Source organism: Trichechus manatus, unplaced genomic scaffold (assembly GCF_000243295.1).
Source record: "Trichechus manatus latirostris isolate Lorelei unplaced genomic scaffold, TriManLat1.0 scaffold00135, whole genome shotgun sequence".
NCBI classification, from domain to species: Eukaryota; Metazoa; Chordata; class Mammalia; order Sirenia; family Trichechidae; genus Trichechus; species Trichechus manatus.
In genome coordinates, this window is record NW_004444071.1 from 2569424 (window position 1) to 2587068 (window position 17645).

Sequence of the window (17645 nt, forward strand, 5' to 3'; positions counted from 1 at the left end):
AAAAAAAAAAAAAAAAAAAAGAATGAGCATTTCTAACGAGTTCCCAGGTGATGCTGATACTACTGGTCAGAAGACTCACTGTGTCACAGAAATGTAACAGCTAAGGAGAAGTAAGGGCCAAGTGGAAGCCAGATGTAAAAGCCACAGGGCCTCTTGGAGGTCATCTCCTCTAGTTAGAGGTCAGAGAAAGCCAAGTCTAGGACTCATCAGTCAAAGTAGCTGAACTGGTCTATTATTCCAAGGTGTGCGTCCAGGAAAATCTGCGATGCGGACATTTCAGCTTCACTCCCCAGACTCCTCTGAACCTTCTGAGTCTGCAAAGGTGGCTCAATCCTCCCTATTTAAGAGCAAGCACTCACCTGTGCCTGAAGACCATGGACAACCCTGCAAGGTAATACTGCCACCTCCACCCAACACCTCTACCCATCCCACCTCCCCTCCAGGCCACTAGACCTATTTTTAATTAGGGTTTTTTACACAGCATAAACTAGCTGGGGAGGTGCTAGGGGGAAAGAGATTATATCCCAAAGGAGCTGCAAGAACTAGCCAGCGCTAGCTAGCAGGAGCTGGAGGAGTCTGCATAGGACCAGATTGGTGGTGTGCTTTACCAAAGGGGCCAGAAGAGAAAATTGGTTACAGAAGCCGTTTGTTGACTTGGGAGCACTCAGGAATCCCAGGAGATGCTGGGAACTCCATACTAGGGCAGCTCCTAGAGGCCTGGAAATATGATGGCCCATGCTGAGCAAAGTTGAAATACCAGAACTGCCATGGCAGTGGAAGAAGGAATTAAGACTCAAGGAATTAAAACACTGAGTGGAAACTATGGATGTGATGTTAATAGTATCTTTTAACAGTATCTTTAATTATGTTAATAATATCTTTAGAATCAAATTTTCTTATTCCTTTTACTCTTTGTGTTAAAATTAAGAAATTAAAACACTGTACCAGTGGTTAAAAAGAAGAAAAGATTCAAGCAAGTGAGCACATTGGAATGGATGTAGAATCTACAGCTGAAAAATATACCAGATAATTCCATTCCATGGGAAGGTCCAGGGGACACACCATTTACCAAGGTCAAAGGGATGTGGTGGTGAAGGGGCACCAGCATCACTAACATCAGTGGAGGCTTCCTATGCAGCCAGGACTGATGGTGGGAGAGGCAGCCACAGAGTTGAGCTCACTAACAGCAGTGGCGATGACAGCAATGGAGAGGAAGGTGATAGAAATGAACTGCTAGAAGCCACATCACACAATTATTATGACCAGCAATGTCAGAGTGACAGCCAATGAGGCCTGACCCAGAAAGAGTTATAGAAAGAGTATATAGGAACGTGGAGACCCTAGGTACAAAATAAACGGGAAGCAGACAAGGGTATTTAGTTTGAACCAGCAGAAGAAATCAAGAACGGATAAACAAAAAACTGAAGGCAGGTCACTCCGACAGAGTCACAATCACTTACTCAGTTTCAGACCAGCCCAAGATTTTAGACAATCTATTGATAAAAGAGGTGGCCAGATCCCAGGAGAAAGGACCCTGTAATACGATAGCAAGTAAATATGGTTGTGATGCCCCAAAGGGACCTATGCCCAATTACTCAGATAACTGTACACCAGGGAAAAGGGAATACCCAGATAATTCAAGGACTATTAGACACAGTATGTGAATCAACACTGATACATGATCCTAGAAATCCCATCAGAGCGGAGGATATGAGGCCCAGGTAGTAAATGGAGTCCTGGCCAAAGTCTGGCTTACAGTGAATCCACTGAGTCTACAGATCTACCCCATGGTCATTCTCCTAGGCCACGAATGCACCATTGGAACTGACACACTTGAGAAACAAAACAACCCCATGTTGGTCCTTGACCTGTGAGGTAAGTCAGAGCTATCACAGTGGAGTAGGCCAAGCAGAAGCCATTGAAATTACTCATTCCATACCCCGGGGGTATGAAGGGCATTTCAGCCCAAAGCAAGACAATCCAGACAAGCCAGGCTTCAGCAGGCCCACAGCACAGTCTGTCTTCTCCCTCTGCTCAATCCTACCTCCACTCTCTTCTTGCCACAGGTGTTGATTCCTAATAAACATCTGGCACCCCAAATTCCATCTCGGCCTCTGCTTTCAGAGGACCCAACCTGAGACATGTGCACGGAAGCTCACAAGGTGCAGGTCTTGTCCCATAAATTCTTGCTACACTTGCTGACTTTTTCAAAACAAATGAGGTAAAAGGGAGGTAAGGATATGAATTATCACTGTCTCATAGGCTTTATTCCAATCATTGTTATGGCCTCAATTAAGTTTTAAATAGAAATTAAGGATTTATGTATGCTATGTTTAAACACAATGCGCTGAATCATAACGGGATAATCCAGGATTAATAAAAATAGTTTCTAAAAACAAAAGATAATGGGGAGGAGGAAGGAAAATAACTGAAAAGAGAGTAACAATATTTGCAGTGTCGCCACCAGACTAGGGGGCTGAGGATACACTGGTAAAACTGTCCACGTTATTACTCAGTTGAGTGGGAACAAAAGACTCAAAAAAGACAGTGAGTCTAACAGATACTACATTGAAGGAGAAGCACAAGTAGAAAGTAAACAGCCGCTTCACATACCCTGAAATAGAAAGGACGTGTACCTCACAGCACTTTAATAAGATCATTTTTCCAGGGTAATTCATAACCATTTATGATAAAAACATGAAAAAAAAGTATTACAATGTGTGCAGTTTTAGACTAGTTAACAGGAAACACCAAGCAATCTTACCTTGTCTATTTTAAACCATGAACCATGGAAATTTTTCAAAGTCTTCTTGATACATTTTCCACTCCTCCCCCAAAACTTGTGTACTTTTTCCTCTACAATTATCACTACAGAGACTGTTAGGGAATATGAAGAGACTATTTTGAGGGTATTATTTCATTTCTGGGGAAAAGGATGGCAATAGCATCTGTCAGCTTCTGGCGTCTCAGCATTTACAAATACAATATCCCCAACCAGTTACCTCTTCTCCAGGATAAATGCTGTGCCTAATTCCTGTGCGTCGGGCTTTGGCACTGCACTTGCAGAGTGGTCCATCATTCATCTGTCAGAAACAGAATGTAATTCGTTTTAATTCATTTTAATCTGTCAGAAACAGAATGCAATTCCTTTTAATTGGGCGGAGAATGCAAACCACGCATGGCGATGCTGCAGAAACTGTGTGGGTTTAAATGTCGTGAGTACTGAAGCTCTGAAGAGGCTGTCATGGTCAAAAGATTAAGCGGATGTTTCAAAACCAAGAAAGCTGCAAACTGTCTATATTGTCTGATAAAGGGAAGATGGATGACAATACTGGGTTCCTGAGTTACTTGTGCAGCCAAGCAGAAAATATCAATGTCAGCACACCGTTTGCCCCCACCTCCTGCTACCACTTTTCAGTACCTTTCCCTCTTTTTTATTTCAGGAAAAATGACTTTTTCACCAAAGAAAAGCACATTTCATATCCTAGAGGAACACGTAGAATGCTTTGAAGGTGACCGGCAGATTAAATGTTCTGAAAAGAGAAACTTAAAGGTACCTCTGAAGCATAGAATCAGAAAAACTTGCCATGCTGTTCAGGTTAGACTAGGTCTCTTTTTTTCACCTGAATTCATCTTACTGCCATGACCTCCGCGTGATTCACTACGTGAATAATTAGTGAATGCATCTTGGATAGAAAGATGTGAGGTAAGCATGGGAAGAAGGGTGTATAGCTGTGTCCACGTACTCAAAGAACATTTATTCTACATGGGAGAAACAACGTACAGATGATACGCTTAGAAATTTAAAAGAAGAAGAGAAGAATCAGTCCAGACAGATTCTGCTGGGGCTGCACTGGCCGATGAGGGAAGGTTTCAAAGAGACAACATGTGAAGGGCTGGAGAGGGCAGGAAGAGAAGACAGCTATTCCACACGAGGCACCAGCATGAGAAAAGGAAGAGAAGAAAGAATGTCTTGTATTTACCCCAGCTAAATGGAATGGATCATTTATACAGAAGACAGAGAGAAGACCAAACAGGCAGAACTGAGGTAAAATCTGAAGGTCCTTAAAGCCAGTTCCATGAGCTTATCCAGTATAAATAGTAATACTGAATGAAAAGGGAAATCAGAGCTTAGATTTACAGAGTCGAAATTGGAGTTCCATTTCTCTCTTTGTATTAATTTTTTCAAATCTATCTATACATATTTCTTTACAGTTCTAGGGATTTGTAACTCATTGTGGTCAATTAAAATACAAATGAAAATCTCTCAATAAGACTTTGAAATGAAATATCAAAGTAAAAAACTTTGTTTACCATTTTGGGAGATCTAAAGGTCCAGGTGGTAGAGCAGAGAAATAATAACATTACTACCTAAAAAAAAATCATGTTAAGATACTAATACCTAGTAACAGCTGGCAAACAAGAGACATAATAAAATTCCTTCAAAGGTCCCAACACACTCCTAATGCTGGTCACAACTTGTAATGAAAAATGTGGGAAATCACTTTGTGCTCACTGATTTCTAGGGAGGTGGACACAGGTCCTATACTCCTGCCTTTTCCCAGAGTCTGGGCTCCTAGTCAGAGAGGTTCTTTACAAGGCTCAACTGTACAGAGGACATAAAATCAAATACATTCAACAGAATAGTGAGATGATATAGAAGTCAGGCAAATCTGTGCTTGGAATGAGAAACACCAGAAGCCAAGGTAGGAGCTTCTTGATGGAGAAGGGAACAACAGTCAATGAAAAAGAACATCTACAGGGAATAAGGAGTGACTGTTCATAAGTATGGGGTTCTTTTAGTGCAGATAAAAATGTTCTAAAATCAAATTGTGCTGATGAGTGTCCAATCCTGTGGGTGTATTTAAGAACACTGAATTATACACTTTAAATGTGTAAATTGTATGGTAGATGTATATCAACAAAGCTGTTTTTTAAAAAAGATCATATACATGATCAATATGTAAAAATAAGTGTAAAATGCACTGGCAATTTTGCAAACATTTCTGCTCAATTCCAAGGGAAGGAAATGGACCACAAAGTACATTTCTGCCAGGCATTCTACCTATATTAATTATATCAAGAAACAAAATTAAATAGCTTTCATCTAACACGAACCTGAAAAAGCACTTTCAAATTAATGTAGAATACTGTTCTATATTAACATATACTATATTAGAATTAATACTGTATTGGTTGTTATACTAAATTATATATAATATAGTAATTAATAGTTAATGTCATATTAACTATTAGTTATATTGCTATATTAAAATAGGATATATATAGAATTTATTCACAAAATACAAATTTTAAAATATCTTTTAATAGGTATATGTTTTAATATGCTTAACTTCACCCAACACTAGTCTGTCAGTCTGACATACTGTGGTGTCTTGCATGTTGCCGTGAGGCTGGAAAATATGCCTCCGGTATTTCAAATACCACCAGGTGGACAGGGTTCAGAGGAACTTCCAGACTAGGACACACTAGGAAGAAGGACCTGGCAATCTACTTCTAAAAAAATGGCCAGTGAAAGCCTTACAAATAGCAACAGAACATTGTCTGATATAGTGCCAGAAGATGAGCCCCTCAGGTTGGAAGGCACTCAAAATAACAACTAGGGAAGAGCCGCCTCCTCAAAGTAGAGTCGACCTTAATGACGTGGATGGAGTCAAGCTTTCAGGACCTTCGTTTGCTGATGTGGCACAACTCCAAATGAGAAGAAACAGCTGCAAACATCCATTAATAATCAGAACGTGGAATGTATGAAGTATGAATCTAGGAAAATTGTTTAAGTTGTCAAAAATGAAATGGGATGCTTGAAGACAGACATCCTAGGCATTAGGGAGCTGAAATGGACTGGTATTGGCATTTTGAGTCATATGGTCTCCTAGGCAGGGAATGACATATTGAAGAGGAATGGTGTTGCACTCATTGTTAAAAAGAACATTTCAAGATCTATCCTGAAGTACAATGCTGTCAGTGATAGTATAATATCTATAAACCTAAAAGGAAGACCAGTTAATACGACTATTATTTAAATTTATGCACCAACCACTAATGCCAAAGATGAAGAAATTGAAGATTTTTACCAACTTCTGCAGTCTGAAATTGATGAAACATGGAATTAAGATGCATTGATAATTACTGGTGATTAGAATGCAAAAGCTGGAAACAAAGAAGATAGATCAGTAGCTGGAAAACATGGCTTGGTGACAGAAATGATGCCAGAGATCGCATGATAGAATTTTGCAAGACCAAGGACCTATTCGCTGGAAGTACCTTTTTTCAACAATATAAATGGCAACTATACACGTAGACGTCGCCAGATAGAATACACAGGAATCAATTCGACTACCTCTGTGGAAAGAGATGATGGAGAAGCTCAATACCACCAGTCAGAACAAGGCCAGGGGCCAACTGCAGAACAGACCATTAATTGCTCATATGCAAGTTGAAGCTGAAGCTGAAGAAAATTAAAGCAAGTCCACGGAGCCAAAGTACAACCCTGAGTATATCCCACCTGAATTTACAGACCACACACTGAACACTAATGACCTAAGACCAGACGAGTTGTGGGATGACCTCAAGGACATCATACATGAAGAAAGCAAGAGGTCATTAAAAAGACAGGAAAGAAAGAAAGGATCAAAATGGATGTTAGAAGAGACTCTGAAAGTTGCTCTTGGATGTAGAGCAGCTAAAGCAAATAGAAGAAATGAAGTAAAAGAACTGAACAGAAGATTTCAAAGGGCAGCTCAAGAAAATAAAGCTTTATAATAAAATGTACAAAGACCTGGAGTTAGAAAAGCAAAAGGGAAGAACATGCTCAGCATTTCTCAAGCTAAAAGAAGTAAAGAAAAAATTTAAGCCTCAAGTTGTAATACTGAAGGATTCTATGGACAAAATATTGAACTATGCAGAAAGCATCAAAAGAAAATGCAGAATACACAGTCACTGCACCAAAAAGAAATGGTCAACATTCAGCCATTACAGGAGGCAGCATATGATTAAGAACCGATGGTACTGAAGGAAGAAGTCCAAACTGCACTGAAGGCACTGGCTAAAAACAAAGCTCCAGGACCTGATGGAATACCAGCTGAGATGTTCCAACAAATGGATGTAATGCTGGAAGCGCTCACTCATCTGTGCCAACACTGGAAGACAACTGCTTGGCCAACCGACCGGAGAAATCCAAATTTGTGCCCATTCTAAAGACAGGTGATCTAACAGAATGCGGGGATTATCAAACAATACCATTAATATCACATACAAGTAAAATTCTGCTGAAGGTAATTCAAAAATGGTCACAGCAGTACATCAACAGGGAACTGCCAAAAATTCAAGCTGGATTCAGAAAAGTATGTGGAATGAGGGATATCACTGACGTCAGAGTGAATCTTGGCTGAAAGCAGAGAATACCAGAAAGATGTTTAGCTGTGTTTTATTGACTATGCAAAGGCATTCGACTGTGTTGATCATAACAAAGTATGGATAACACTGTGAAGAATGGGAATTCCAGAATACTTAACTGTGCTCACGTGGAACCTATACATAGACTAAGAGGCAGTTGTTAGAACAGAACAAGGAGATACTAAGTGATTTAAAATCAGGAAAGTTGTGTGTCAGGGTTGTACCCTTTCACCATACTTATTCAATCTGTAGCTGAGCAAATAATTCAATAAGTTGAGCTATATAAAGAAGAACACAGCATCAGGATTGGAGGAAGACTCATTAACAACCTGCATTATGCAAATGACACAACCTTGCTTTGCTGAAAGTGAAGCAGACTTGAAGCACTTACTTATAACAGATCAAAAACCACAGGCTTCAGTATGGATTGCACCTCAACATAAAGAAAACAAAAATCCTCACAACTGGACCAATAAGCAACATCATGATAAACAGAGAAAAGACTGAAGTTGTCAAGGATTTCATTTTACTTGGATCCACAATCAATGCCCATGGAAGCAGTCAAGAAATCAAACAACATATTGCATTGGGCAAATCTGCTGCAAAAGACCTCTTTAAAGTGCTAAAAAGCAAAGAAGTCACTTTGAGGACTAAGGTGCGCCTGACCCAAGCCATGATATTTTCAATAGCCTCATATGCATGTGAAAGCTGGACAATGACTAAGAAAGACCAAAGAAGAATTGATGACTTTGAATTATTGTGCTGACAAAGAATATTCAACATACCATGGACTTCCAGAAGAATGAACAAATCTGTCCTGGAAGAAGTACAGCCAGAACGCGCCTTGGAAGCGAGGATGGCAAGACCTCGCCTCATGTATTTTGGGCATGGTATCAGCAGGGACCAGTCCCTGGAGAAGGACATCAAACTTGGTGAAGTAGAGGGTCAGCAAAAAAGAGGAAGACCCTCAACAAGATGAACTGACACAGTGATTGTAACAACGGGCTGAAACACAGCAATGACTGTGAGGATGGCACAAGATCAGGCAGTGTTTCGTTCTGTTGTACATCAGGTTGTCACGGGTCAGAAATGACTAAACGGCACCTAACAACAACGTCAACTTCACATGCACTGAAGATATTATTTTTGTATGTAATATGTATTTGTAAGACACAGACGTTTTATAAACACACTATTTTGTATTATGAATTACTTCATATTAAAAAAGTAATTAAAAATAAAAATGATTACGTCCACTTATTTTTACACAGGTCATACATGCTTAACAAGGAAGAGAACTTACAAGCAATTGTGACTGTTACCAACTAAGATATATGAAGTCTTACAAAAGGACTTAAGACATGGTTTACTGCTTTGTGACAAGGTACCTTCCAGGAAAACTGCTTTTAAAAAGACCTACAAGCCCTCTCTTCCCGTCCTAGCATTTGTCTCCCTCTGTCTACTGCAAGTTTAATGAAGCAATGCCATTATCCTGCTCCCCAACACAGAATTTACCAACATCAGCAAATATGATTCAAGGAACAGCTGCTCTGGTGCTGATGCTTTGGAGCTGCACCTCAAAGCTGAAAAGAAATAAGCTGTGAAGAATGACACACAAGCCTGAGAGTAAAATTCCATTTCCATACCAGCTAACATGCATCTTCTGAGCCTGGAGCCATAAATGTGATGTGTGGGTTTGCAACCTTATACAGCAAGAACATAAAACCACACGCACCTGGCCTGGGTCGTTGTACCAAAGTTCATCGTGGAGTCGGTCAGGATGGGCCTTTTTGCGTTTGATTTCTGCAATGACGTCAAAAACTTCAGAGTCTGAGCTGCTAGAACAGGTGCTATCCTCATCCGACTCACATTCGGATTCACTGGAACTCTCTAATAGAGGTCAGGAGAAAAACAAGAATAGAAATTGAAGAAATTCACAAGACGGTTATATGTGGAGACTTCCAAATGACCTAAACCTCTACATGTAAGGACAAGTTGTTTATTTTTCCAGCAAATATCTGAGTATCTACTCTAAACAAAGGTCCCTCGGTGGTACAAATGGTTTGCTCTCAGCTACTAACCGAAAGGATGGTGGCTCAAACCCACCCAGCGGCACCACGGAAGAAAGACCTGGCAATCTGCTTCCATGAACATTATATCCAAGATAACCCTCTGGAGCTCAGTTCTATTCTGTAACACATAGGGCTGCCATGAGTTGGAATCGACTTGATGGCCATGGGTTTCGTTTTTCATTCTGCACAAAGCACTCTGCTAAGCAATACCATGAAAAACAATATACAGTCCATAATGCAGAGTCACAATTGAGTTGGGGAAGTAAAGAATACAATGATTTTTTACCGCGAAACTAAGATGCAATGAACAATACCAGACAAACTGAAAAATACAATAGTAGTATGTGGTTTCACATTTAAAAGCAGTAGTGATTCAGAAAAGGGATCTTCTACTGTGATCTAGAAGGGTCAGCATGATTTCATGGAAGGGGCAGGTACGACCTAGGCAGGAAGGCTGTGTAGGGTTAGGATGAGGGGCAGGAAGGAAAGGACAGCAGAGGAGGCACCGTAAGCAAAAGCATGGAGGCAGGAGCTCCCACGAGAGTCACGACTCAGGTGCGGCAAAGGACCCACAGGAAAACACTGGGACATGGGGATCCTGAAGTGCTCCCCTGAGGAAGACTGTGAAAACCAGACTGAAGATTTTACATTTTTCTTCTCTCAGTGGTAGCAGCAGGAAATTGTCAGTCTGTGAAAGTGACTGGACAGGAGACCCAGCTCTTTGTGGGCAACCCTGAACCTAAAGTGTCAGGGAGCTCCTTTTTGAGCTTTTCCACCAGGCTGGGCCAATCATAAAAGTAACAATTCCAAAAGAGAAGAAAGGTAGACCAAGGCAACTGTGTCTGGGAACTTCAAACATCAAGTATCTGTTTCTTATGAATAAACGTACTTAATGGTATTAAACTTTTTGGAAGGCCCATCAAAGATCAGTTTAGATCTAGAAGGGGCCACCCACACAGCATGTCAGTTTGTCACAGCCCAGCCTGCTTTGGAAATTCAAGCCCTACTCCCACATCTCCCAGCAGCAAGTACAGCACTATGGATAGCACAACTCAATCAGCACAGCTAATTCAGAGATCTTTCTCTTCTCCAGAAAATTTTCAGAGACAAGCAGTGATGAACAGTGTTTTGAGACAGATGTCTTGTGGTGGGAAGTTTCCTTCTCCACATCTGGACCAATCATGTTTTGAGACAGATGTCTTGTGGTGGGAAGTTTCATTCTCCACATCTGGACCAATCAAGGTGTTCCCAGCAATTCAGCCATATGATCATTCCCTTAACCAGTCTTCAAGCTTCCAGTGGCACAAATGTCCACCATCATCACAGCATAAAGCCAGACAGAATTCTGGCTTTATAAGCATTATAGCAAGGAGCCCTGGTGACGCAAGTGGCTAAACACTCAGCTGTTAGCTGAAAGGTTAGCAGTTCAAACCCACCCAGAGACTCCACAGGAGAAAGACCTGGTGATCTGCTCCCGTAAAGATTACAGCTTAGACAACCCTATAGAGCACTTCTACTCTGTTACATGGGGTCACTATGAATCAAAAACTGACTCAACAGCTCCTAACAACAACAGGCATTATAGCCTTGAACTACCTCACGCTGATCATGGATCTGAGCATCATTACTGAGGAAGCAGAGATGACTTCTCTTACGAAGATAGGAGTCATGATGGCTGGAGCCATCGCTATGACAACCGAAGAGACAATAGTAGAGATAGACAATGGCGCTCCTCTTGACACTAACAAGCATTAAATGGACACCGTCATTCTTTTTATACGGTTACGCTAGGCCATTTTAGTTAAGTTGGTCTGGAAAAGTTTTGCTGAAAAACTATACAGAGCAGCTTTACAAGTTGCCACATTCTTTTAAAAAATTTTTAATTGACAGCTAAACTTTAATACAGAAATGAGAACAATTGTGGTTACAGTTTTATTACATTAATAACCTTCACTTCAGGGTTTTATAAAAAGGGTTTTACTCAAAAGACAGTGCCACATTCCTAACCATTTTAAATAGTTTAGGATAGGGTGAATTTATGTACAGTTTGGTTGTATTATAAAGCAAACATCTTAATTATTGGTAACTTTTTTGTATGGGAAAAAATTTACCAGTGAATCAGATTTTGGTATGTATAACAGAAAACAGCCAATGGTTATCAGCATATTATTAACAAATTAGAAAATATAACTTCTCAGTGATTCATTTTATCAATATTACATTTGAGAAAGGTTATCAGTAAAGTCTAGGAATAAATCATATTAACTTCTTAGAATTTAAGTTCTGTGACACGTTCTTTTGAGTTTTACTGTAATTGAACATACAAGTGAAATTTGTATTGATTTGTATATGATTGTCTCATTTTTAAATTTTAGAATTTGTTCATTAAATTATGTTTGATGTGTGACTGAAGTCACTCTGGAAATTAAATATCTCTAGATGTTTACTTTCATATTAAAAAAAAATATTAGTGTAAATCTCTTTTTTTCAGAAAGAAAAAGCATTGTCAATGCACAGTCAGATAAAATGGTAATGTCTTACTGAAAATGTACTTTTTCAGGAAAAAGACGTATGAAGCCTCTAAGTGCTGCCTCTGTCACTTAAACTTTAAAAAGTTTAATATTTTCAAAGTGACCAGGACATGTGTAGGAGGATACTTTTTTTTTTAATGGAAACTGTACAGGTTTGAACATTTGAAAAGAATTTAGTCTTAAACATTTCCTGATTTAAAAATTTTAAAATCTTGTTTAACAAAACTTTTATGTATCAAGATGATATGCTTCCCTTTCATTGTAGAATATAAACTTATTTATAAAAACTTAAAAAAAAGACTAGAACTTTGATTAATCCTCTAAGAGATTAACACAGTAGCAGCATAATAATAAAATCCCAACACTTACGTCGTTAGTACATGTGCACATGATGCTGTTTGTATCTCTACTTTACAATGAGAAAACTGAGGCACAGAGAAGTTTAATCACTTGCCCAAGGTCACACATCAGGTAAGTGGCAAAGCAGGATTCGAACCCAGGCTGTTTGGATAACAGGCTGTAAGGATACTGCCTGGGTGGGTACAGCATTTGGGGTTAACTGAAGGTAAGCAGACAAGAGCCAGAGAGAACACGTAGGCAAAGCCATAATGAATGCATAGTCTGTGCATGGCATTTTGTTAGGTGCTAAGGATACACACAGCAAAAGGCAGTTTCTATGCTCAAAGAGCTTCTATCTACTTAGAACCTCAGAATATACACACGAAAAAATAGACCAGTGTATGAGAAAGTTGTGAAAACTGTCTCTGTGAGTAGAGAGAAACCTTCAAACACAGCTGGGCCATTTCCTCACAAAACCAGGAGCCCTGCCAATGGCGAGGGTCAAGGAGGGGATTCCGCCCATCATCAGAGGCAGTGGATGGGGCTCTTGCTTTCAGAGGAAGGCCAGACTGGGGTCCCTTCTAAGTCTGGACAATTCTACAAGGGATGCAATTGTTATATGCCTTGTAAATGAGATCCCTTATGTTTTTTGCTGTCATTAAGGAAAACAGAGCAAAAAGAAGAATAGTTTCATCACTACATATTTTGCAAACTGTAATTAAGGAAAAGAAAAAGAAGAAATTTCAAGTTGGGATTCTCCAGGACTCATCTCAAACGTTTGGATGAAGCACTAAGTAAAGGCCACTGACACTGATGACCCCTCTACTCACCCAAATCTTCATCCAGCTTCGTCTTGGGAGGCTCCCATGGTGGTCTGGCTGCTTTGGCCTTTTCCTGCCTGCTCCCCAACTCTTCTTCAAACTTGTCATATAAGTCCCGGAGCCTACTTGTTCCAACTACAGTAGAATCTCCCTTTTAAAAATAAAGGATCAACATGAGGAACCATACTAATAATTAATCAAATCAAAGACACATAAGACTTCAGAAGTAGTGAAAGAATTTCTAACAGCAAGATGCCATTTTTCAACCCTCAAAGTGACAAACATTTAAAAACAAAATGCCCACAAAAGCCTGAAACTATTGCCCTGAGATAATCTTTAAACCTTCAAACAAAAATATCCCCTGAAGTCTTCCTAAAACCAAAGAAAGGTTTAACTTAACTAGTGAAGAATGTCTGCCTTGAGCACTGTGCTCTTTTAAGATCTATCTATACAGGGTCAAACTGACAACACCAATTCGAAAGATTAGATAGGAAACTTAGGGGACAGGGAGTTTATGTTAATGTAGGAGGAACACCTTGGAAAAAGGAGACTGGGAATGGTTGCCCAACTGGAAGAGTATAATCAATATCACTGAATGGTATGTGTAGAAACTGTTGAACTGGTGTATGTTCTGCTGTGTATATTCTCACCAACAAAAATAAAATAAATTATTTTTTAAAAAAATGACCAATGCTGGCAACAATACTCTGCATCAAACACACTCCTTATAACTGACACATCCTCAGGTAAATGCACTTAGCAACATTCAGAAACAGAACGGTTTGTCTATTCTATGCCCTTCTGAAGAGACATTTCTTTAAAAAATCATGACATCCTCCTAGAATTCACAACACCCTCCTAAGGAGCATACACTCTCCTACTGAAAAATCACTGATCATCCGTCCTCCACATGAACCCAACAGAACAAAAAGATACAGCCTTTGTTTCTCACACACACACACCTACACACATGTAACAGGGATTCTACAATTTATCCCTATAGGAAGTTCTCAGCTTCTCCCTACTCTCTTCCCAGGCTGAAAATCACTTTGAACATCCATATTCTTTGACTCAGTAATTTTCAAAACGTAAGAGCCAGATCTTTCAAATGTAAGAAGGGAATTAAAACGAATCATAAAATCTGCCACCCAAAAGAAGCGAGACCACGCAAAAGTAGCGGGACTGTTGTTCTTCCTCAGGCCCTGCCTCATCACTGATGTCAGCAGTGCTAGGATAGCTGTGACCCTTATCCCCCTCTCTGCAACACATTTGACAAAACCAGAAGGCGAATGTTGGGCCCAGAGCTCAGTCAGTCTTTCTTCAACAATGGAGTTTTAAGACACCCATACAACTTAAGAGAAAAAAAAAAAATAGCTCTGCCTGTTTAAACTCTCTGAACTTCAGTGGTGTCATCTTTGTTGTTTTAAGAATAATAATAGCTATGGCAGACATTCTCCCCTTCTTCCTGGCCAACAGAACCATGACTCTATTCCAATTTTGGGCAGAGAGCTCCTGATCTCAGGGAAGGTGGATTAAGCCCCCATCTAGGGTAAGTAGGCAGAATGGTCCCCTAAAAAATGTCCACATCCTAATCCCCAGAAGCTATGAATATGTCAGCTTACATGGCAGAAGAAACTCTACAGATGTGATTAAGGTTATAAACCCTAAGACGGGGAGATTATCGTGGATTATCTAATCACACAGCCCTTAAATGTGGAGAACATTCCCGATCGGAGAGAGATGAGATAGAGGAAACTGCAGGAGAGAGTCAAAGCAGGAGAGGGACTCAATCTGCCATTGCTGGCTTTGAAGCTGGAAGAAGGGGGCGATGAGTCAAGGAATGCAGGTGGTCTTCTAGAAGTTGGGAGGAACCCTCAGCTGACAGCCAGCAGGAAATGACGACCTCCATCCAATAGCCACATGGAACTGAACACTGCCAATAACCTGAACAAGTAAGAAAATGGATTCTCCCCAGAGCTTCCAGAAGTGAATGCAACCCTGCCAACATGGTGATTTAGCCCAAGTTGAACTTTGGAACCAGGCTGAATTTCTGTTCTGCAGAACTATGAGATAATAGAGTTGTGTTGTTTTAAGGCTTAAAGTCTGTGGCCATTTGTTTCATTAGCAACAGAAAACAAATCCGTGGGGTAGGCATATGACCCAGTTCTGGCGAGGAATGGAAGAGGAGATCTGCGGGAGCTCTGGAGTTGCTAAAGAACGCTCTGCCCAACACTGCCCTCTTAACTAGACACAGATGTGTAAGGACGCGATACTCAAACTGCTGCTGTCAACCTGCAACCACAGCGGACGCTCAAGAAAATAGCAGACGCCAACCTAGGGCACTGCCATCATCAAGACGCTGAACTAACACCAGCTGCCACCTCCCCAAGTGTCCTGTTATGTGAGAGAAATAAACCCAGCTCATTTATGCCACGTTTGTGGTTTGTTGTGTGCTATCAAGTCAATTCCGACTCACAGTGACCCTACAGGACAGAACAGAACTGCCTCACATGGTTTCTAAGGCTGTGGTCTTTACAGAAGCAGACTGCCGTATCTTTCTCCCACTAAGCAGCTGGTAGGTTCGAACTGCCGACAGGCCATATTTGTTGTTATTGTTAGATGCCATCAAGTCGACTTCTACTCATAGTGACCCTGTGTATGTGACCCAATGTGCATGCCACATTTAGTCAGGTATTATTCCTAACTGATAGAATACCTTCTTTCTCGGGTTGTTGTGAGGATTCAGTAAGACAAAATGAGAAACATGGGGCATAGTTCCAGCACCCTGAAAGTGCTCAATATGGGAGCCTACCCTCCCCTGTATCACATGAACTGTATAACTTAAAATTCTGCTCTAACTTACCCAGTAATATTTGATTCTCAATCACCACACCACTTTTAGAGAGTTCTCAAACCCTTTTTTCCAAAGACAAGGAAGTCTCCTTTCAAGGTCCCCACACACAACGGTCCAAATAAGGCTATTATCACAGTACTTCCAACAACTCTCTCTTACTGAATCCCATGAACTAAATCTAACATCTCCAACTTCTTATGTCTAAATTACAAATATTCACTTATTTGTTCATTCAGTGAAATTATTGTGTGTCTACCCTGTAGCAAACATGCCTACTCATGGGATGGAAGGCATAAGGCCTAAGTGGGAAAGAGAGAGAGAGAAACCAAAACGGAGACAGAGAAAAAAGAAAAGGACAAGAGAAGCCCACATCAGCAGACAGGAGAAGTCACGGAGAACACCACCACCGCAGAGCATCGGAGACTGCTCTGCAGCCCATGAAGGGTGACTCACGAAACCAGTCAATATTCATGCAAAACTTCGTACGGTTATCTTTTAGCCAAGGATATAAAAGAGGCAAACTCAAATCCTTCTTTAATTCCCATTTTGGAAGAAAAGACACACACAGATACATATACATGTGCCACAAACTACAGAAGGTAACTACAGGTGAGAGCTTACAAAACCATTGGTAATGTCATAAAAAATACAGAGTAAAAGGGGTACTTCAATTAATCTACTGTAGTGCTGCCTTTGGCTTTTTAAAATAACTTTCTTCCAGGGCAGTAATTCTCAACTAGGGGGTGAGGTGGGTGGTGACTGTACCCCCAGGGAACATTTGGCAATGTCTGGGAACAATTTTGGTTGTTACAACTGGGGAGAGGGTGTGCTACTGGGGTCTAGTGGGTAGAAGTTAGGAATGCTTCTAAACATCCTACAATGCACAGGACAGCCCCCCACAACAAAGAATTATACAGCCCAAAGAGCCAAGGCTGAGAAGGCCTGATCGACAGCTTCTCTCCTACTCAGACCTACCACCTGATCCATGGGGTCGCTGGAGTAGTAGTTTTCTGAATGGGTACATCGAATCCACACGGGTTTAAGAAGTTCTTCCTCCTCCTCCTCATTTTTGTCAGGCAGTGTCTCCTCCGGCTCCTTCTCCTTGATGGAGGTATAGGTCTTCTCTTTGCCCGAGCTCTGGCTGTCACTCCATTTGTCTTTTTCATCCTCCCAACGAGTTCTCTTCTTCTCCCTACTTGAGGAACGACTTCAAAAGGGGGCAAAGGAGGCTACTTACTAAAAATGTTCTTCCACTGTAAAAACTATTCTACTTCACCTCTATTTAGTTTATTTTTCACCAAAAATACAAATACCGTGCCAAACCACCATATTTATTTTTATTTATTTTTGTTAAACCAGTGATACCCAAACACCAGTCTGGTGGCATCAAAATCACCTGAAGTTTACTTGTTTAGAAATACAAATTCCCAGGCCCTACCCCAGGTCTACTTACTGATTCATAGTCTCCAGGGGTGGGGCCAAAGAATCTGTATTTTTAGTAATCTCCCCAGGTAATTCTGGTGTGCATCCAGGGTCAAGAACAACTGGTAAACCATAACTCCTAAAAGAGAAAGATACTTGCAAATATTTGGAAATCTCTACATTTTGACCA

General features: G+C 40.5%; 1 protein-coding gene and 1 pseudogene across 1 annotated transcript in view; one reads left to right on the plus strand and one right to left on the minus strand.

The window, feature by feature from the left end:
• Nucleotides 1-17645, minus strand: part of DROSHA (drosha ribonuclease III) — a 153334-nt gene that overhangs the window by 118306 nt on the left and 17383 nt on the right. Inside the window, exons 5-9 of the mRNA XM_004385219.2 lie at nt 17487-17594; nt 17009-17240; nt 13189-13330; nt 9152-9306; nt 3003-3083 (exon numbers count right to left, since the gene is read on the minus strand). Coding sequence (XP_004385276.1) covers nt 3003-3083; nt 9152-9306; nt 13189-13330; nt 17009-17240; nt 17487-17594 — 718 coding nt within the window. The remainder of the gene's footprint in view (nt 1-3002; nt 3084-9151; nt 9307-13188; nt 13331-17008; nt 17241-17486; nt 17595-17645) is intronic.
• On the plus strand, nt 9910-11227 carry LOC105756733 (RNA-binding protein 7 pseudogene; annotated as a pseudogene).